General features: G+C 36.9%; 1 protein-coding gene across 3 annotated transcripts in view; it reads right to left on the bottom strand.

Moving 5' to 3' along the window:
• Window positions 1-6,302: 6,302 nt before the first annotated feature.
• Window positions 6,303-21,650, bottom strand: part of CDK17 (cyclin dependent kinase 17) — a 108,084-nt gene continuing 92,736 nt past the window's right edge. Inside the window, exons 12-17 of one of the 3 annotated variants that reach the window (XM_053584842.1) lie at window positions 19,284-19,381; window positions 18,067-18,172; window positions 10,475-10,517; window positions 9,908-9,998; window positions 8,566-8,643; window positions 6,303-8,392 (exon numbers count right to left, since the gene is read on the bottom strand). In XM_053584842.1, coding sequence (XP_053440817.1) covers window positions 8,385-8,392; window positions 8,566-8,643; window positions 9,908-9,998; window positions 10,475-10,517; window positions 18,067-18,172; window positions 19,284-19,381 — 424 coding nt within the window. In that variant the 3' untranslated portion in view covers window positions 6,303-8,384. Of the gene's footprint in view, window positions 8,393-8,565; window positions 9,999-10,474; window positions 10,518-18,066; window positions 18,173-19,283; window positions 19,382-21,650 lie in introns of all 3 variants that reach the window. The other 2 variants (XM_053584841.1, XR_008378899.1) reach the window with 2 other exon arrangements.

Here is a 21,650-nt window from a genome sequence, read left to right as displayed (position 1 = left end):
AAATTCAGATCTGAAGAATAAGAGTATCAAAGAATAGAGGAATGGAAGAATAGAGTAAGCAGAGGAAAGAGGATTTCATGGTCAGGTGAAACAAGGAAACATTCGTGAATCTCAAAGATCAGTACGACTGGATTCACCATTACTGAGAACAAAGCTGGCATCATATGAGATAGTAACGTAGAAATCAGTAGCAATAGAGTCTAAATTTAAAAGGGAGAAGGGGGCTTGTAGAGTGCTGAGGAGTCATGAAGGATTGACTGGCTAGGATTCCGTGGAAGAATAAAATGGCAGAACTGGGCCCCTAAAGCAATCTTTTCCTGATTTTTAATGTTTCTGGAAAAATGGTGCATGAACATGTCACCCATTCATCACTTGACAACCTCTGCTGCATGCATACATGCATCATATGAGGGAAGAAATAATATGAAGAAGATGATGTCTACATATTTTGGCTGCAAGAATGTGGAACTACTGTCAATACAGCTGGAGAAACGGCTGAGGCTTTGGTGGCACTGTTTTCACCAGCATTGTTCTAGAAAAGACTCAAAGGAGTTTCTACTAGCACAGTCTTAGGAAAGACTCAAAGGAGTCCTAAACCAGTCTTGTATAAGTCTCGAGTCTGTGTTAACCAAAATTCCATGCCTCAACCAGAGCCCCGTGGGCCCATCGTTTTGTAAACACACAACACTGTTGGCAGGTGCTAAGCTTCCTCACCCCCTGAAAAGTGCTGCCTGTCATCCACATGGTCCCCAGCACACTCATCCTTTTGCTCAATCCCTGGTATCTCAGCATCACCACTGCAGCAGGGGTCAGGTGGAAGGGAGCAGTGATCATGATTCCCATTCCAGACAGAGTTCTCTTTCTCTGTCTCCCTTTCACAAATGCACACCTGCACACTTAGCCCTTACACACACTCTAGACAGGGGTTCTCAACCTTCCTCATGCCTCCTAATGCCACGACCCTTTAATACAGTTCCTCATATTATGGTGACCTCCAACCATAAAATTATTTCCGTTGCTACTTCATAATTGTAATTTTGCTACTGTTATGAATCATAATGTAAATATCTGATATGCAGGATATATTTTCATTGTTACAAAGGGGTTGCGACCCACTCATTGAGAACCACTGCTCTCGAGGTCTCTGGGGGCAGCACCTGTGGCTCAGTGGGTAGGGTGCCAGCCCCATATACCGAGGGCGGTGGGTTCGAACCCAGTCCCAGCCAAACTGTAATAATAACAAAATATAAAAAACAGCCAGGCATTGTGGTGGGCACCTGTAGTCCCAGCTACTTGGGAGGCTGAGGCAAGAGAATCGCCTAAGCCCAGGAGCTGTGAGTTGTGACGCTGCAGCACTCTACCAAGGGTGATAAAGTGAGACTCTGTCTCTAAAAAAAAAAAAAAAAAATTAGAGGTCTCTGAAGTGGAGCCTTACAGAAGTGGTTTTTCAAATAAGCTGGACTGATCCACTCTCTTAGGGAGAACCCACCAATGAAAATTCCTCCCCATCATTATAGGATCAAAATTGTATGTTCTTTTCTGACCAAAGCAGCTTTATAATCAGTGACTTGGTCATATTTTCTGTTTTAGTTTAATAGAAAATTGGTGACCCCTGTGGTTTTCCTGGGTCAGTATGGAAACTGATAGGAATGATGACAGCTGAGGGAAACTGCTGCCTATTTAAACTCAGAATATCAACTTAATGCTAGAAAATAAGTTCCAGTTTTAGGCTGAACAGGAGTTTGAAGTAATGCACTAAAAACTTCTGAGATTTCAACTTTGAAACATACAGAAGTGTGCAAATTCTTCAAGCAGCCTGCTCATGGGCTAATACTGCCATTGACATTTTTGACCTGGGTCATGTGCAGTGGCTCATACCTATAATCCCGGCACCTGGGATGAGTGAGGAGGGAGGCTTGTTTGAGGTCAGAAATTTTAACCCAGCTTGGGTAATACAACAAGACCCCGTTTCTATTTGAAAAATAATTCGATGTGGATGAATTTGTCAATCAAAAGAGAGAGATTCAATGTAAGAATCTTGATGAGAGTATTTAAAACCACTGACAGAAATAATTTGTTCAAATTGATTCTATTTGGGGATAATCTTTTTAAATCATCTGAACGGAAAACAACTAAAAAATATAGAGGGAAGAAAAAGAAAAATCAAAATGTATACTACAAAAAAGCCAATGAACAAAACAAAGCAGTAGTGGAGGAATTGAAGAATGAAAACTTACACGGCATACAGAAAACAAATAGCTAACTAACGGAAGCTGTTCCTTATCAGTAATTATTTTAAATATAAGTGGTTTTAAATATTTAATTAAAAGCAAGGGACTGGCAGAGTGGATAAAAGAACATGATCCACCAACACACTATTAACAAGAGACTCATTTTAAATATATACAACAAAAAGGTTGAAAGTAAAAAGATGGGAAAAGATACCCCATCCAAATAGTAACCAAAAGAGATATGGATGACCATATTTTTGTCAGAGAAAATAAAAGTTTTTTAAAAAGTTACAAGAAAGAGAGCGGTGCCTGTGGCTCAGTGAGTAGGGCGCTGGCCCCATATACCGAGGGTGGTGGGTTCAAACCCAGCCCCGGCCAAACTGTAACAACAACAAAAAATAGCCGGGCGCCTATAGTCCCAGCTGCTCGGGAGGCTGAGACAAGAGAATCACATAAGCCCAAGAGCTGGAGGTTGCTGTGAGCCGTGTGACGCCACGGCACTCATACTGAGGGCAGTAAAGTGAGACTCTGTCTCTATATACACAAAAACAAAAGTTACAAGAGAGGACATTATTTTATACTATATTGATAGAAGGTTCAACCCAACAAGAAAATACATAACAATTATGAACATATTCGTACCCCATAACAGAGCCAGCCCCAAAACATATGACACGTATACTAACAGAATTGAAAGAGACATAGATAGTTTTACAATAATAGCTCGAGAATTCTAAACTCCACTTTCAATAACAACCAGATAGAACTTCAATAAAGAAATAGAGGAATTGAACAGTACAAACCAGTTAGACCCAATAGACATGTAGAAAACACTAGTCTCAACCACATTCTTCACAAAACGAGATATACTTCTCAAGTGCACATGAGACATTCTCTAGAACAGACCACATATTAAGATAAATCAAGCCTTTAATTTTTGAAAAGTGAAATTATACAAACTATCTTTTCCAACCACAATAAAATGAAACCGGAAATCAATAATAGAAAAGGAAGACTCACAAATATATGGAAATAAAGCAACCCTCTCTTAAACAATCAAGAATCAAAGATGTCACAACAGCTATTAGAAAATACCTTGAGACAAATGAAAACACAATATGCCAACACTTAATGGAGTGTACTGAAAGCAGTGCTAATAGAAATGTTTATTACTTTAAGTGCTTATATGAAAGAGAAAAATCTCAAGTCAATAACCTAACAGTACATCTCAAAGAAAAAGGAAAAACAAAACTAAGAAGAACATAATTAAGGGTGCAGATAAACAAAATAGAGAATAGAAAAACAAAAGAGAAAATGAACAAAACCAAAAGTTGGTTCTTTGACAAGATCGGTGAAATTGACAAATCTTAGCTGGTTGGAGGGGGTGGGGGGGTGGGGAAGAAGACAAGTAACTAAAATCAGAAATTAAAATGGAGGCATTACTAGTGAATGTACAGGAATAAAAACACTCGTAAGAGACTATCACGAACAAGTTATAGTCAATGAACTAGACAATACAGATTAAGTGGACAAATTCTTAGAAACACACAAACTACCAAAACTGATTCAAGAAGAAATAAAAAATCTAATACAACTGTAACTAATAAGATTATATCATTAATTAAAAGCTCCCAACAAAGAAAAACTCAGGATCAGATGACTTTACTGGTGAATTCTACCAAACATGTAAAGAAGAATAAACACCACCCCTCAAAGTATTCAAGAAAATTAAAGAGGAGGGAACACTTCCTAATTCATTCTTTTGGGCCAGAATTATTACCCTGATACCAAAGCCAAACAAAGACACTGCAAGAAAAGAAAATTACAGGCCAAATCCCTTATGAATATAGGTAAAAACTGTCAACAAAATAGTAACAAACAGAATTAAGCAGCATCATTAAAATAACTATATGTTATAACCAAGTGGGATTTATCCCAGGAAGACAAGAGACATTTAACATAAGAAATCAATCAACTTAGTACACATTAATAAAATTTAAAAACCACATGATCATCTCAATTGATGGAGAAAAAGTATTTGAATAAACCCAATATTCTCTCATGAAAAACAAAACAAAAAACCTTGAATAAATAGCTAATAGCATACTTAATGGTGAAAGACTGAAAGCTTTTCCCATAAGTTCAGAAATAAGGCAAGGAAGGATACCCTCTTTCACCACTTCTATTCAACAGAGTACCGGAAGTCCTAGATAGAGCAATTAGGCAAGAAAAAGATGTAAAAGGCATCCAGATTGGGAAGGAAGAAGTAAAACTCTCTCCTTGTAAAGACATGATTTTACATGCAGAAAATCCTAAAGCATCCACAAAAAGCCTGTTAGAACTAATGAACAAATTTAGTAAAGTTGTAGGATATAAATTCAACACACAAAAATCACTTGTATTTCTACACACTAGCAATGAAAAAAATCCAAGAGGAAATTAGGAAAATAATTCCACCAAGAATAACATCAAAAAGAATAAAATTCTTAGGCATAATTTTAATCAAGAAGGCAGAAGACTTGTACACTGAAATCTACAAAATGTTGCTAAATCTACAAAACTTAGGTCATTAAAGAGGACCTAAATAAATGGAAAGACATCTCGTGTTCACAGATTGGAAAACTTAAGATGACAATATTGCCCAAAGTGAGCTACTGATTGAAATTCAGTGCAATCCCTATCCTAATCCCCAGGGGGAAGAGTTTTTTGTTTTGTTTTGTTTTTTTTCCCAGAAACAGACAAACTTATTCTAAAATTCAAATAGAATTTCAAGAGACCCGAATAGCCACAATAATCTTGGAAAAGAACAAAGTTGGAGGATTCATACTTGCCAATTAAAAAAAAAAAATTAAAGTGTTTTACACATACCCAAAGAATGGAAAACAGAGAGAAATAGTTGCTTGTACATCAATGTTCATAGAAGCACTACTCACAAAAGCTAAAAGGTGAAGAATCCCCAGTGTCCATCAACAGATGAATGTATAAACAAAACATATATATTTATAATTGAATATTATTTAACCATGAAAAGAGATGAAGTTCTCATATATGACTAACACGGAAGAACTGTGCTGAAACATTGTGCTGAATGAAATTAGCCAGACACGAAAGGGCAAATATGGTGTGATTCTACTTATATGAAATATCTAGAAGAGACAAATTCATAGAGAGAGTAGACTGAGGTCAACTGGGGCTGGGGGGATGAGAAAATGGGGAATTATTGCTTATGTATTCAGACTTCCTAATTAGAGTGTTATAAAATTTTGGAAATAGTGGTAATTGTTGTACACCTTTGTGAATGTAATTAGTGTCACTGAATTATATACACTCAGAAATAGTTAAAACAGCATCTCAACATAATAAGGAAAAAGCATGAAGAGAAAAGTAACCTACACCATTTGTCCTGAGTCCAAAAGATAGCAGATTATGACGCGTGAACAAGCAGTCTTTCGCACCACAGCAGATAAAGCACCCAACAGAACGCAGTCCATCCACACTTAAAATGACACACCCACAAAGTGTGTTAACAGCACCAGTTGGAAAGAAAACAAAAAAGGCCAACTTCTCTTACCTTGAGTCACCTTATCAGTTTAAGAGGAATTCTAAGTGTTCAAGGTTCAAAATTTCTGAGTTTCAATTCTCTTCACTGCAAAGTTTTCAGGATCTAAATGATGCTCAAGTATCAAAAACAAAAAACACCTGTTTGCTTGCCAAATTCCTTAATAAAATGAATCCCTCTCCCCCACCCCAGGACTTCCTAAGAAGAAAATTCTATGCATAAAATTTTTAAATGCCAACCATCAAAATCATGAATAACTATATGAAAAATTTGCGACAAATATATATCCTATGACAAATTTGATACTTTATAATTGAGTTATAATACTTTATAATTTTAATCCTATAAAATTACAACAGAGATTACTAAATAACGGTTGACACAAATATAAAGCAGTTACCGCTTTTGGCACAGTGAAACTTCATTACCTTAAAAATGACCCATAGAAGAAAGTGACCCCACTCTGCACAGCCTTCTTCCCCAAGAAAGAACTGAGACGCGACAAAACCACATTTTAACAACATGGAGATTTTGTTATTATAAATTTCAAAACAAAATGGAGGAATTTCCACATAATATTTATAACCTTCAAAGTACAGTATTAATACATGTCTGTCAGTTAGGAATAACAGTAGTTTATTAGGCTACAGAGTTTAACATAAAACCAATTTACAAATGTGAAAAGCAGTAGTGGTCCAATATTCACTATTACACATGAATCTGTTTCTTCCAGAAAATTTTTTTAAAAAATTAAAATTTCAGTATCATGAAATATTAAAATAACACCCCAAACATGCCGCAATCACTATTCACAAATAAAGTTAAAATGAAATATACAAAAATTCACTTAATACTGTTAAATAACAACAATAAACTACAAGATTTCCTGAACAGAAATGGTAGGACCCCTGAATGTTTTACAGTGAATTTCAGGAAAAAAAATTAAGTTATGACTATTTTCATGATACATTAGGCAAAAATTTACATGACCATTTCCAAAATATACCAATTAAGTTTTATAGTTTGTAAGATGCACTAAACAAATAGTCCTTAAAAGTGAACACAAATGCTTAAAAACAGCAATACTAAAGTGTATTTATGATGTTCAAAGAGATGCATAATTAAAACTGGAATATTTAGTATCTCTGGTAAATAGGTAATACCTACAATGCTTTAAAGCTATCCTCTAAGTTCTCATTTCTCTTATTTGTAATTTGTCATGGCTCACTGAAAAGACATAGCTTTCAGCTGATTCCAAATGAATGCTATGGAACCACACACAGCTCCCAAATAAAATAAATTGTCCTCCAGTGAAGTATCGTCCTTTCTAATAAAAGAAATATATTTAAAACAAACGAATTCATGACCTTTCATGTTTGAATGGACTTGTATGGTTAAGTTTTAGTTAAATTAATGTAAAATAAGTAAGTGTATTAGTATAAAAATACACAGTAACACACAATAGACATTTCTAAAATGAGGAATAAGTAAAAATAAATAATTTCGATGCTTTAATTTACTGGTGTCTAATGTGAGATCCCCAGAATGTTAGGTATTCACTTGCTTGAATCAACTTCGGCATCACACGCTTTCCTAAACAAAATGTGCTTATTAGTCTCTCAGCTAATTTATTTGCCAACGTTCAGTAAGAAATTATATAGCATAAACTTAGAGTGTTCAAGATGGCTTGCTCACTTATTTTACTGTTAAGCAAAGCTAAATTTACATTCCAGGAAACACTGCAGTTTAATTTTAAAAACAAACAAACAAAAAATGCAGCAGTAAAACAATTCGTGAGGAGAAACAGATGTATTCACATATAATAAAGCCACTGCAACTTCTTCAGGCATTCAATTGTTGTGTTAAATAAACAAACAGTAGTTATTTAGCAGCAATGATTCCGCAATAAATAATGCACTGTGTTTCTCAGTCCTGCACAAAAATTGCAGCTACAGTTACATCAACAGCTGTAACCTACTGGCTCTAATGGCAGAGAAGACCTTAAAACCGACTGTACAAAAAAATTGTCACACTGTGACAACAAATATAAAAAACAATCTGTAGGTCTGAAATAAAAAGACTCCACTGTGAAGAGGACAGTGTAGACAAACAGAGATTCCAAGTCCACCAAAAGAAATAACTGCCTTCAGATCTGAGTCCTTGATTGACAAGAAAGGCTGTGGGCTGGGCTTGAAACCATGTTATCAGACTTAAAAGAGCATGCTCTGTCTTCTGTTCTTCCCGTGTCCTAAAATATAAAGTCATTTTGTGAGGCAGTTCAAGGTTCAGTTTTATCCCACATACAGTATTTGGTGACTCTAGGAAGCTAACGTTCCCACCAGCAAAAGCTAATATTCCATGGTGAGAGTAATCAGCACTGTCTTAAATGACCCTTTTGTTGATGGGGTCAGTCTATAGCTTCTATGCTTCGAAGTGATGAACCTGATGACTAGGGAAGCACAGATGTGTCTTCTGCCTCAGGTACCAGGGATGGCGTGTGCAGCGATCAAGCCAGGTCACTTGTAAAAGGTCTTTGTGCCATCTGCAGCTTTCAGGATCCCTGACTTGACTGAGTCAGATTTCTCTCTGAAGATTTACTGAGCTGCCCACATCATACAGAAAAGTGAGTACGTGCAATGCTAAACATACACAGTTGTGGAATGCACTGTACATTGGTTTTACATCAATAACTCTACCGAGCAACTTATCAACCAAAATATTGGTTCCACGCAAAAATTCATGATCGACACGTGAAATGGTTTATGACAAACACACCTGTCTCTGGATAAGAAGAGTTTCGAAAACCCGGGTCCTTTTGCAACTGAATATCTTTCAGACTGAATATTGATACACCTAAAATGCATAGACAGAAAGTATCAGGTGATGTTTTAACATTTTTAAAACAAACACAGCCCCACTACAGGCAAAGGTTTAAAAAACGCATACTGGTTTGACATGAAACTATTTTACAAGGTGATAGGTCTGCTGAAATGTCTTCCTTTTTGTCTCAATGTCTTGAGGAGAGAACCGAATGAAGTAATCGCCCTCCGAACCTTTCTTCGCCCACCTCTTGTATTAACCCATGCTGTGAGCAGGTGTTTCTCTGGAGAACACACCCTATCTCTTCTAGGACTTACTGGCGTCGGGAGACCTAGTTGAAATGTTTCATGAAGTTCTTATTCTCTGTCTCCTTAAGATGGTATGAAGGTATCAGACCCTCAAAAGCTATCTTCAGATTTTTTGGTAAAAAAAACAAGGAATAGGTTATACAAACATATACCTACCTCAACCTGAAATTTGTTATTAACAGTAAGATGTAAATATCATCTTAAGAAAACTTGTAATTCACTTCTCTCAAATCTAATCTGTCAGAGAGGTATGCTTTCATAAAAAAATATCCAGTAAATTTCTAAGGGGAAAGCCATAAGGTTTTTTATTCCAATTAGTTTTGTCACTGACTGCTACATAAACCCTGGTGAATCAATATTGGATAGTAAATGAGAATGGGACATGAATAAAAGCCTGTGGCAGCTCAGTTCACAAATATTCTCATTTCTCACTTACCTTTCTCTGTTTTAAAGTAAAATACTGGTGTAATTTGAAAAAAGAATATCATTAGTAAATCCAAAGAGTCACTTTTCAGGCATGAGGAATCCGCTAATTTAGTGACTGACAATACACTCACCTGTGTCAAGGAAAATTATATCTTAAGAAGGAAATGTACTTTCACAAGACAATCTTATGTTTTGGTTGTGCTTCTTTACTCTTCTCTTGAAATTCACTTTTAATAACTCTGAATCAAAGCTAGATTGGGCCTAGGGACAATACCTGTCGTCAGATGTCATTCCAACTTAATTCCAATAAGATTAATGGTCCACGCCTAAGTACTACTGATTTTTTACAGAGTAGTGGCAATGTGCTCAGTGTTATAAGAAATAAATTAAAATACAAGAAAATAAGACATATTTCCCTTCGAAAAATTCTGATCTAATTACAGGAAAGACTACAATGTCAGACTGAAAAATCTACTATCTTTCTGGACCTCCAAACCATCCCAGGTCCCAACCCCCAACAAATACAAATGAAGAAGGGGAAAACACCGCAGGACTTCTCTTACTTTCTGGTAAAGCGTGTATCCTTGGTCCCAGACTGCGGAAGTACACGTGTTTCATGGCTTCTTCTGCTGAAACCCTTTTTTTAGATTCGTACTATGAAAAAGCAAAGAACTGTTTCATTAACTGTTCCCCAAATTATTGTAAAAAGCAGAATATGGGCAAATTAGCACTTAGAGCTACTTTTAAAAATCTTGATGATTGTGGCTGGGTGCAATGGCTCATGCCTATAATCCTAGCACTCTGGGAGAGTGAGGTGAGTTGATTGCCTTAGCTCACAGATTAGAGACCAGCCTGAGCCAGAGCGAGACCTCATCGCTAGGTGTTGTGGCAGGCGCCTATAGTCCCAGCTACTTGGGAGGCTGAGGCAAGAGAATTGCTTGAACCCAAGAGTCTGAGGTTGCTGTGAGCTATGACGCCACAGCACTCTCCCAAGGGCGACCAAGTGACACTCTGTCTCAAAAAACAAAAAAAAATAATATTTGAGGATGGTATTACTGACTCCATTCCCCAGAGGAGGAAATTGACGTTTAACCACTTATTTAACAATTACAAAATAAGATGTGGCTTACCTGAAGAAATTTTGTTATCAACTCAATTCCTTCAGAGTCTAACCTAAAAACAATAGAAACAAGTGACAATTTATTCTTTTAGTTGACAGAAACTTATCAGATAAAATTATTTCCTAAGTGATTTAATCTACTAAACTTAAATACCCTTAAATTGCTACTCTTGGTGCCTTCAAAGAGACTCAAATCTGTTTTAGTGGCTCGGCGCCTGTAACTTAGCAGCTAGGGCACCGGCCACGTATGCAGGGGCTGATGGGTTCAAACCCGGTCTGGGCCTGCCAAACAAGGACAACTGCAACAAAAAAAAACAGCCAGGCATTGCTGCAGGCACCTGTAGTCCCAGCTACTTGGGAGCCTAAGGCAAGAGAATCACTTGAGCCCAAGAGTTTGAGGTTGCTGTGAGCTGTGAAGTCACAGAACTCTACTGAGGGCGACATAGGGAGACTCTAAGTCTCAAAAAAAAAAAATCTGTTTTAGACTTTTAAGATTTATGTTGCCATTTAAGAACCTTAAACTTTCAATATTCAAGAACAAATTATTAAAAAAAAAAAGAACAAATTATTAAAATTATAGAAATTTTTTTAAAAAAGACTGTTCTATTTCAAAACAAAGTAATCTCTAATATAAGAAAAGTTTATATTACACCAATTTTTCACAGTGTTTCACTTAAAGGAAGTACACAAGAGCATCATTTTCCTGTTATACAGGTGAAAACGCAGAGACAAGTGACCCCAAAATGTAATACAACAGTTTCAGGTAAACACAGAGACAAGCCGTTTATCACATTTGCATAGGGCAGTCTGCTCACCATTGAGTACTAGAAGCTATGAAGCTCAATTCAAATACGCCACAGTAACTTCATAAAACTTCATTACTACTGGCTACGAAGCCAATGATATAGTCTATAAAAATACATACTTGAAATTAACATAATTGGGAGTAGTGGGCTTAGGGATTATTTTAATGGCAGAATCTCTTGATTGGAAATAATAGGTTCTATCTTGTACTGCCTTTCAAGGCAAAAGTACAATTATTAATAAAGAAATATTTTCCCCTGAGGGCTCTCAGTGGGTCCTGTGAATGCTGAGACCTATACATTTGCTAGACCCTTCTAATCGTATGTAGATTGCCTAGACATTTCTAGAGTTCCCTCAGCATCAGCTAGTCAGCTGAAGTTTCTTCTCAGACCTACCCTCATAAAGTCATGGAGATTCTGCTTTAAAGGGCTTCACTCTTTCACACTGAACATTCTAATGGCAAGCAATATATAAATGATAAAAATAGGATTTATGCTACTTGGTAGAAACACATAAAAAGACCCGGCACATATTATTAGTATCCCTAAGAATGTCTAGTTAGAATGATATTAGTTGCTATAGTAATGGTAATAACATTGATTCACACAAATGTTTTTAAAATATTTTTGGTGTCTGAACGGTTTTGCTGTTCCTTTCCCAGCACAGCAGGTGTGTTACGATGGTGTGAGCAATGTGAACGGCTCTGGACTAACATGAACGGCCTTATCTGGTGTCTGGGTGACTTTTTTCTACACTAATTCTTTTTAAAGGAAAGATGCAAAATGTAGTCAAAGAAGTCAGTTATTCTAACGTTACTTGTTGAAAATGTAATAAATTCCACAGGTTAGAATATTTTGACTCAAGTTTTTTTTTTTTTTTTATTGTTGGGGATTCATTGAGGGTACAATAAGCCAGTTACACTGATTGTAATTGTTAGGTAAAGTCCCTCTTGCAATCATGTCTTGCCCCCATAAAGTGTGACACACACAGAGGCCCCACCCCCCTCCCTCCATCCCTCTTTCTGCTTCCCCCCCCCCATAACCTTAATTGTCATTAATTGTCCTCATATCAAGATTGAGTACATAGGATTCATGCTTCTCCATTCTTGTGATGCTTTACTAAGAATAATGTCTTCCACTTCCATCCAGGTTAATACGAAGGATGTAAAGTCTCCATTTTTTTTAATGGCTGAATAGTATTCCATGGTATACATATACCACAGCTTGTTAATCCATTCCTGGGTTGGTGGGCATTTAGGCTGTTTCCACATTTTGGCGATTGTAAATTGAGCTGCAATAAACAGTCTAGTACAAGTGTCCTTATGATAAAAGGATTTTTTTCCTTCTGGGTAGATGCCCAGTAATGGGATTGCAGGATCAAATAGAAGGTCTAGGTTGAGTGCTTTGAGGTTTCTCCATACTTCCTTCCAGAAAGGTTGTACTAGTTTGCAGTCCCACCAGCAGTGTAAAAGTGTTCCCTTCTCTCCACATCCACGCCAGCATCTGCAGTTTTGAGATTTTGTGGTGTGGGCCATTCTCACTGGGGTTAGATGATATCTCAGGGATGTTTTGATTTGCATTTCTCTAATATATAGAGATGATGAACATTTTTTCATGTGTTTGTTAGCCATTCGTCTGTCGTCTTTAGAGAAAGTTCTATTCATGTCTCTTGCCCATTGATATAATGGATTGTTGGCTTTTTTCATGTGGATTAATTCGAGTTCTCTATAGATCCTGGTTATCAAGCTTTTGTCTGATTGAAAATATGCAAATATCCTTTCCCATTGTGTGGGTTGTCTCTTTGCTTTGGTTATTGTCTCCTTAGCTGTACAGAAGCTTTTCAGTTTAATGAAGTCCCATTTGTTTACTTTTGTTGTTGTTGCAATTGCCATGGCAGTCTTCTTCATGAAGTCTTCCCCCAGGCCAATATCTTCCAGTGTTTTTCCTATGCTTTCTTGGAGGATTTTTATTGTTTCATGCCTTAAATTTAAGTCCTTTATCCATCTTGAATCAATTTTTGTGAGTGGGGAAAGGTGTGGGTCCAGATTCAGTCTTTTACATGTAGACATCCAGTTCTCCCAACACCATTTATTGAATAGGGAGTCTTTCCCCCAAGGTAAGTTCTTGTTTGGTTTATCGAAGATTAGGTGGTTGTAAGATGTTAGTTTCATTTCTTGGTGTTCAATTCGATTCTAAGTGTCTATGTCTCTGTTTTTGTGCCAGTACCATGCTGTCTTGAGCACTATGGCTTTGTAGTACAGACTAAAATCTGGTATGCTGATGCCCCCAGCTTTATTTTTGTTACTAAGAACTGCCTTAGCTATACGGGTTTTTTTCCGGTTCCATACAAAACGCAGAATCATTTTTTCCAAATCTTGAAAGTACGATGTAGGTACTTTGATAGGAATGGCATTGAATAGGTAGATTGCTTTGGGAAGTATAGACATTTTAACAATGTTGATTCTTCCAATCCATGAGCATGGTATGTTCTTCCATTTGTTAATATCCTCTGCTATTTCCTTTCTGAGGAGTTCATAGTTTTCTTTATAGAGGTCCTTCACCTCCATCGTTAGGTATATTCCTAGGTATTTCATTTTCTTTGAAACTATGGTGAAGGGAGTTGTGTCCTTAATTAGCTTCTCATCTTGACTGTTATTGGTGTACACAAAGGCTACTGACTTGTGGACATTGATTTTATATCCTGAAACATTACTGTATTTTTTGATGACTTCTAGGAGTCTTGTGGTTGAGTCTTTGGGGTTCTCTAAGTATAAGATCATGTCGTCAGCAAAGAGGGAGAGTTTGACCTCCTCTGCTCCCATTTGGATTCCCTTTATTTCCTTGTCTTGCCTAATTGTATTGGCTAGAACTTCCAGCACTATGTTGAATAGTAAAGGTGACAGAGGACAACCTTGTCTGGTTCCAGTTCTAAGAGGAAAAGCTTTCAGTTTTACTCCATTCAGTAAAATATTGGCTATGGGTTTGTCATAGATAGCTTCAATCAGTTTTAGAAATGTGCCACCTATGCCTATACTCTTCAGTGCTCTAATTAGAAAAGGATGCTGGATTTTATCAAATGCTTTTTCTGCATCTATTGAGAGGATCATGTGATCTTTATTTTTGCCTCTGTTGATATGGTGGATAACGTTTATGGACTTGCGTATGTTAAATCAGCCTTGCATCCCTGGGATGAAGCCTACTTGATCATGATGAATGACTTTTTTGATGATAAGCTGTAATCTATTGGCTAGGATTTTGTTGAGAATTTTTCCATCTATATTCATGAGTGAGATTGGTCTGAAATTCTCCTTTTTGTTTGGGTCTTTTCCTGGTTTTGGTATCAGGGTGATGTTTGCTTCATAGAATGTGTTGGGGAAGATTCCTTCTTCCTCAGTTTTGTGGAATAATTTCTGCAGTACAGGAATAAGCTCTTCCTTGAAGGTTTGATAGAATTCTGGAGTGAAGCCATCTGGACCAGGGCATTTTTTAGTTGGAAGATTTTTTATTGTTTCTTTGATCTCAGTGCTTGAAATTGGTCTGTTCAGGAGGTCTATTTCTTCCTGGCTAAGTCTAGGGAGAGGGTGTGATTCCAAATATTGATCCATTTCCTTCACATTGTCAAATTTCTGGGCATAGAGTTTCTGGTAGTATTCAGAGATGATCTCCTGTATCTCTGTGGGATCAGTTGTTATTTCCCCTTTATCATTTCTGATTGAGGTTACTAGAGATTTTACTTTTCTATTCCTCGTTAGTCTGGCCAATGGTTTATCTATTTTATTTATTTTTTCAAAAAACCAACTCCTTGTTTCATTAATTTTCTGAATGATTCTTTTGTTTTCAATTTCATTGATCTCTGATTTGATTTTGGATATTTCTTTTCTTCTACTGAGTTTAGGCTTAGATTGTTCTTCTTTTTCCAATTCCATAAGATCTCTGTGAGATTGTTGATGTGCTCTCTTTCTGTTTTTCGAATGTAGGCATCTAAAGCGATGAATTTTCCTCTCAAAACTGCTTTTGCAGTATCCCACAGGTTTTGGTAGCTTGTGTCTTCATTGTTGTTATGCTCAAGGAAGTTAATGATTTCCTGTTTTATTTCTTCCTGCACCCATCTGTTATTCAACAGAAGATTGTTTAATTTCCATGCCTTTGGGTGGGATCGAGCATTTTTGTTAGAGTTGAGTTCCACCTTTAGTGCCTTATGGTCTGAGAAGATACAAGGTAAAATTTCAATTCTTTTGATTCTGTTGATATTTGTTTTGTGTCCCAGGATATGATCAATTTTGGAGAATGTTCCATGGGGTGATGAGAAGAATGTATATTCTTTGTCTTTGGGGTGGAGTGTTCTATATGCGTCTATCAAGCATAGTTGGTCTAAGGTCTCATTTAAATCTCTTATATCTTTGTTTAATTTCTGTTTAGAGGATCTGTCCAGCTCTGTAAGAGGTGTGTTAAAGTCCCCTGTTATGATGGTATTATCAGATATCATATTGCTCAGACTGAGTAAGGTCTGCTTCAAGAATCTGGGAGCATTTAAATTGGGTGCATAAATATTTAGAATGGAAATGTCTTCTTGTTGTAGTTTTCCCTTGACCAATATAAAGTGACCATCTTTGTCTTTTTTGACTTTAGTTGCTTTAAATCCACATGTATCTGAAAATAAGATTGCAACTCCTCTTTTCTTCTGAATTCCATTTGCCTGAAAAATTGTCTTCCAACCCTTGACTCGGAGCTTTAATTTGTCTTTTGAGGCCAGGTGTGTTTCTTGCAGACAGCAAATGGATGGCTTGTGTTTTTTAATCCAGTCAGCCAATCTATGTCTCTTCAGTGGGGAATTCAAGCCATTAACATTTATGGAGATAATTGATAAGTGTGGTAGTATTCTATTCGCCTTATTTGGTGAGAGTCCATTGCTTAGTTTTATCTTTTGCATCAGTGTGGAGGTTAGGTTCTGTCCTTTGATTTCTGAGTTCTTACTGTGCTGCTGATCCATTGTGGTGGTCAGTGTGCAGAACAGGTTGAAGTATTTCCTGTAGAGCTGGTCTTGTTGTGGCGAATTTCCTCAATGTTTGTATATCCGTAAATGATTTGATTTCTCTGTCAATTTTGAAGCTTAGCTTAGCAAGGTACAGAATTCTGGGCTGAAAATTGTTCTGTTTAAGTAGATTAAAGGTAGATGACCATTGTCTTCTTGCTTGGAAAGTTTCATTAGAGAAGTCTGCGGTCACTCTGATGGATTTGCCCCTGTAGGTCAACTGGCGCTTACTCCTGGCAGCTTGCAGAATCTTTTCTTTTGTCTTGACTTTGGACAGGTTCATCACAATGTGTCTTGGAGAAGCTCGGTTAGAGTTGAGGCGACCTGGGGTCCGATATCCCTCTGAAAGCAGTGTGTCAGAATCTTTGGTGATGTTTGGGAAATTTTCTTTTATAATATTCTCTAGTATGGCTTCCATTCCTCTGGGGCATTCTTCTTCCCCTTCTGGAATTCCTATAACTCGTATGTTGGAACGCTTCATAAAGTCCCATAATTCTGACAGTGAACGTTCTGCTTTCTCTCTCTTCTTTTCCGCCTCTTTTACTATCTGAGTTATCTCAAAAACTTTTTCTACCTCTGAAATTCTTTCTTCTGCATGGTCTAACCTGTTGCTGATACTTTCCGTTGCATCTTTAAGTTCCCTGATTGACTGTTTCATTTCCTTCAGCTCTGCTATATCCTTTTTATAGTCTTCATATCGTTCATCTGTGATTTGATTCTGTTTTTGGATTTCCTTTTGGTTATTTTCCACTTTATTAGCAGTTTCCTTCATTGTTTCCATCATTTCTTTCATTGTTTTCAACATGTGTATTCTAAATTCCCTTTCTGTCATTCCTAACATTTCTGTATAGGTGGAATCCTCTGCAGTAGCTACTTCATGGTCCCTTGGCGGGGTTGTTCTGGATTGGTTCTTCATGTTGCCTGGAGCTTTCTGCTGATTCTTCCTCATGAGTGATTTCTTTTATCTGTTTCCTTGCCCTAATTTTCCTTTCACTTCCTCTTGCTCCTTAAGTTCTTGTGCCTGTGGACTAAGGGTTACAGGACCAGAAGGGTGAGAAAGTTGAGGAGCAAAAAAGGAATGAAAGAAAGGAGGACCGAGTGATAAGAAAAAAAAGAAAGATAGAGAAAGGAGAGGGGGTGGGTAAAAGGAATATTGACAAAAAGAAGAGAGGTACAGAAAGAGGGAGACAGGGCAATCTTGACTCAAGTTTTAATGGGCATCTTGGACTGCTATCAGTGTAGGTCTGAGAAGAAACTTCAGCTGTCTAACTGATGCTTAGGATATTGTATTTTGCTAAGGGATAAAAAAGAGTTCATATTCCTCAAATCAGAATTATGTTATTAACACTGGCTAAAATACTGATGGGTCATCATGTGTCAGAGTCAAAATTTTATTTATATAATACTTTTCTAGGTTTTTAAAAAAGTAAATACAAACAACTCTGTAGAAAACAAAACAGAAACATCATAATCAATGCCTTTTTTTTTTCTGAGAAAAGGCATCATGCAGACAGCTCTATATTCATTTTATTAATAGCTCAATTCTGTTTACATGCTTTGGTGACTACTGGCCACTGAATTATAAAATTAATCTGACATAGGAAGAAAGAAAACTGACTGAATTAAATCCTAAAATATTTAAAAACTATATTACGTATTTTTTTCCTGAATCTTTATTGTGGCTAATGCTTCAAAAAAATCATGGGGTAAAAACCCATGTGGGTTTTCCCCTTTCCATTTAACAAAAAAAAATATATATATATATACCTGGGTGCATGGTTAATTAGAGGCTGTGGCTTATATTTTGGAAAGTTGTAGTTCTTGAACTCCTCATTTGAAGAAACACCTGGCCAAGTTTCCTGAGATGGCGTTCCTAAATTAAAAAAAAAAAAATTACATATTTATAAATGTACACAAAAAATTTAAGTTATTTATATTCATATATGTAAATAGGCAGAAGTGTCTTAGAGAACAATTTACATTTACTAGATAATTTAATTCAGCTGAAATTTGAAATGACAGAAACAGTAAATATATGGACTTTTTTTAGACTGTGCAATGATGCCATAAAAATTATGATGCCTAGCCCTTTTTCTATCCAAGTGGCACCACCTAAGTTAGAAATATTCCTTAATAATACACAGAAAGTCAATTTTCCATAATATTTATTTTCTGTTCTTCTGTAAAATCTTTGTTACCAAGGTGAAACTCAATAAATGAAATTACCTAGAAGAATCTATCTTCATAATAATTATGCCAACTGTAATTCTTTTAATAGCTGTTTATATTAGTCTCTGTATGACATGTTTTGTTTGTTTTTCTTTTGAAATAGCTTTGTTGCCAGGCTAGAGTGCAGTAGTGTTGTCACAGATCACTGTAGCCTCCAACTCCAGAGCTCAAGTGACCCTCCTGCCTTGGCCTCCTAAGTAGGTGGGACTACAGGCATGTGCCACTTCACCTGGCTAATTTTTCTTTTCTTTCTTTTTTTTTTTTTTGAGATAGAGTCTCACTATGTTGCCCTATCGCCCTCAGTAGATAGGGCGTGCTGTCACAGCTCACAGCAACTTCACACCTCACAGCAACCTCAAACTCTTGGGCTTAACGCAATTCTCTTACCTCAGCCTCCCAGGTAGCTGGGACTATAGGTGCCCACCACTAAACCATGCTATGTTGTTGTTGTTATTATTGTTGCAGTTGTCATTGTTGTTCTAGCAGGTCCAGGCCAGGTTTGAACCCGCACCGTAACCACTATACTATGGGTACTAAGCCTAATTTTTCTATTTTTGTAGAGATGGAATCTTATACTGCTTTGGGTGGTCTCAAACTCCTGGCCTTAAGCAGTTCTCCCAACCCAGCCTCCCAGAGGTGTGAGCCACCACACCCAGCCTCACTGTCAAATTTTTAAATACATATTTTAGAGATATAGTCTTATTTAACTAATCAACTATAGTTTCAAATCACTGGGAAAAGATTTCTTCTGTTACCTAGCAGTCGGAAAATTAAGTGCAGTTCATCTTCCACAGTTGATCCTGGAAATAGAGGTCTTCCAGAAGCCATTTCAAAGAAAATGCAACCAACACCCCTTAAAAATATATCACGAAAAAAAATGAGCAATCCATTTACGTATTGTGAAGCACAAGAATCTTATTCCTTAAGATTGCCTCTGTGCAGAATATATTACTAGCCTGCTAGAAAACTTTCTGCAGACATATTTCAGATTGAACTAATTTGTAACATTTACCGTCTCAATTTCTATATTGCTATGTCCATTTTATTCACTTAAAATGTCTAGCTTTCCTTTGCATAATCCATGAATAATACTAACAATAGCTAATAGTGATTCAATGCTCACTATGTGTTAGAAACTTTCAAGTGCATGAATAATTATCTCCTTGAATCTTATGAAAGTGATAGTGTACGCCATGGACTAGATGAGGCAAGGACAGAAGGAAACCAACTGAAGAGACGGTTACGTAATTTAGGAGAGATAATGGCCTGAGCTAAGGGCAGCAGGGATAGAGAGAAGTAAAGGGCTCGAGATTTTCTGATGCAGGAAACAGAATTAGAACACGCAGGTACAGAAAGAGTATGTATGTGTGTGTGTGTGTGTGTGTGTGTGTGTGTTCTCGCGTGTGTGTTCTGTATAAGAGAAAGAAGCTGAATGGATGGAGGCTCAGTGAATAGAGAGTGTCATCTGGGCCTTACATTTATGTGGACACACGTAAGTTTAAGACACTGTCCTTCCTTTAAAGGACTCACAATCTAGCATCTGTATATAAAATTTAACTTTACATATTAAAATGTTATATAGAAAAGTAAAATTGTACAGTTGCTATGGAGGAATATAGTGGTTTCTCAAAAAATTAAAAATTACTATATGATCCAGCAATTCCATTCCTAGGTATAGACCCAAACAAATTGAAAGCAGGGTCTTGAAGAGGTATTTGTATACCCACGTCTATAGCAGCACTATTTACAATAGTCAAAATGTGGAAGCAATTGAAGTGTCTACCAATGTACAAAAGGGTAAACAAAATACGGCACATATATTCAACAGAGTATTATTTAGCCTTAAAATGGAAGAAGATTCTGAAAGCTCCTACAACGTGGCTGAACCCTGAAGAGATTATGCTAAGTGAAATAAACCAGTCACAAAAGGATAAATACTGTACGATTCTACTCCGGTAGACACTTCACAAAGACAGAGAGTAGAACAGTGGTTGCTCGGCATGGCGGGGGGTGGGGGGTGGGGGGTGGGGGGGGAGCAGGGAGGAGGAGTTTAATGGGTACAGAGTTTCAACTTTGCGAGATGAAAAAACGTTCTAGAGGTGGATGGTGGTGACGGTCACACAACAAGGCCAATGTATTTAATGTCTCAGAACGGTATACTTAAAATTGGTTAAAATGGTAAATTTTATGTTATGTATATTTTGCCACAATTTAAAAAATGAAATAAAAAAATAAAAGAATGTTACATGAAACACAATTTTATATACAGTAAACCTCTGTAGGTTGACCACTGAAGCGACTGTGGCAAACTGGTCGATAAATGGCAGTGGTCTAAGGCCCCAGGGCTGTGGCGGTGACAGGCACGTGTGTGCGGGTCTGAAGGTCACTTTAAGGAGGTGGTCAACGATGGAGGTTCTACTGTAATTTTTCAAGACAACAACAATAGTTAAGTCTAAGATGTCACTACATGAAGAGTATCGACAATAAATGCAACCACAGCTCAGGGGAAGGAACTGCCACTAGAGGCTGGATGCATTCAGACAAGAAGTTATGAAAAACTGTTTTTGAAGGTTACTAGGCACAGGCTCCGATTAGAGGAGGTGAGTGAACCAGTTTGAAAACACCAAGAGCAAAGGTGGGAAAGCCCAGGTTATTTTTGCGATATAGTGAGTAGGCCGTTTGGCTAAAAGGAAACATCTGTGTTGAGAAATAGTGTGGAAAAGGTGGAAAAGTAGTTTAGAGACAAAATTACAGAAATCCTTAAGAGACTCAGGAATTAATGGTACTATCTCTTATAGGTGATGAATGGGTGGAAACAAAGGTATTTTGAGTAAGAGTGTCAAAATCAATGTGGTGTGACAGAAAGATAGCTCCAACACTTTTATTCCAACATAAAGCAGGTAGATTTTGGCGAATGTTAAATGATGATAGAAATATTTTTTAATAACTATGTATCAGACACTCTTTTGAGTGCTTATATGCATTAGCTCATTTAATCTAAACATCATCCACAAAACTTTAAAGTAGTTATTACTGTTCCCATTTCCCTGAATGAGGAAACTAAGGCATGGGTCAGTTACTTGCATAAGGTTATTCTATAGTTATAAACGGCAGAATTGATA

Source organism: Nycticebus coucang, chromosome 3 (assembly GCF_027406575.1).
Source record: "Nycticebus coucang isolate mNycCou1 chromosome 3, mNycCou1.pri, whole genome shotgun sequence".
NCBI classification, from domain to species: domain Eukaryota; kingdom Metazoa; phylum Chordata; class Mammalia; order Primates; family Lorisidae; genus Nycticebus; species Nycticebus coucang.
Note: the sequence above shows the minus strand (reverse complement) of the source record. Positions and strands in the feature narration are given on the sequence as shown.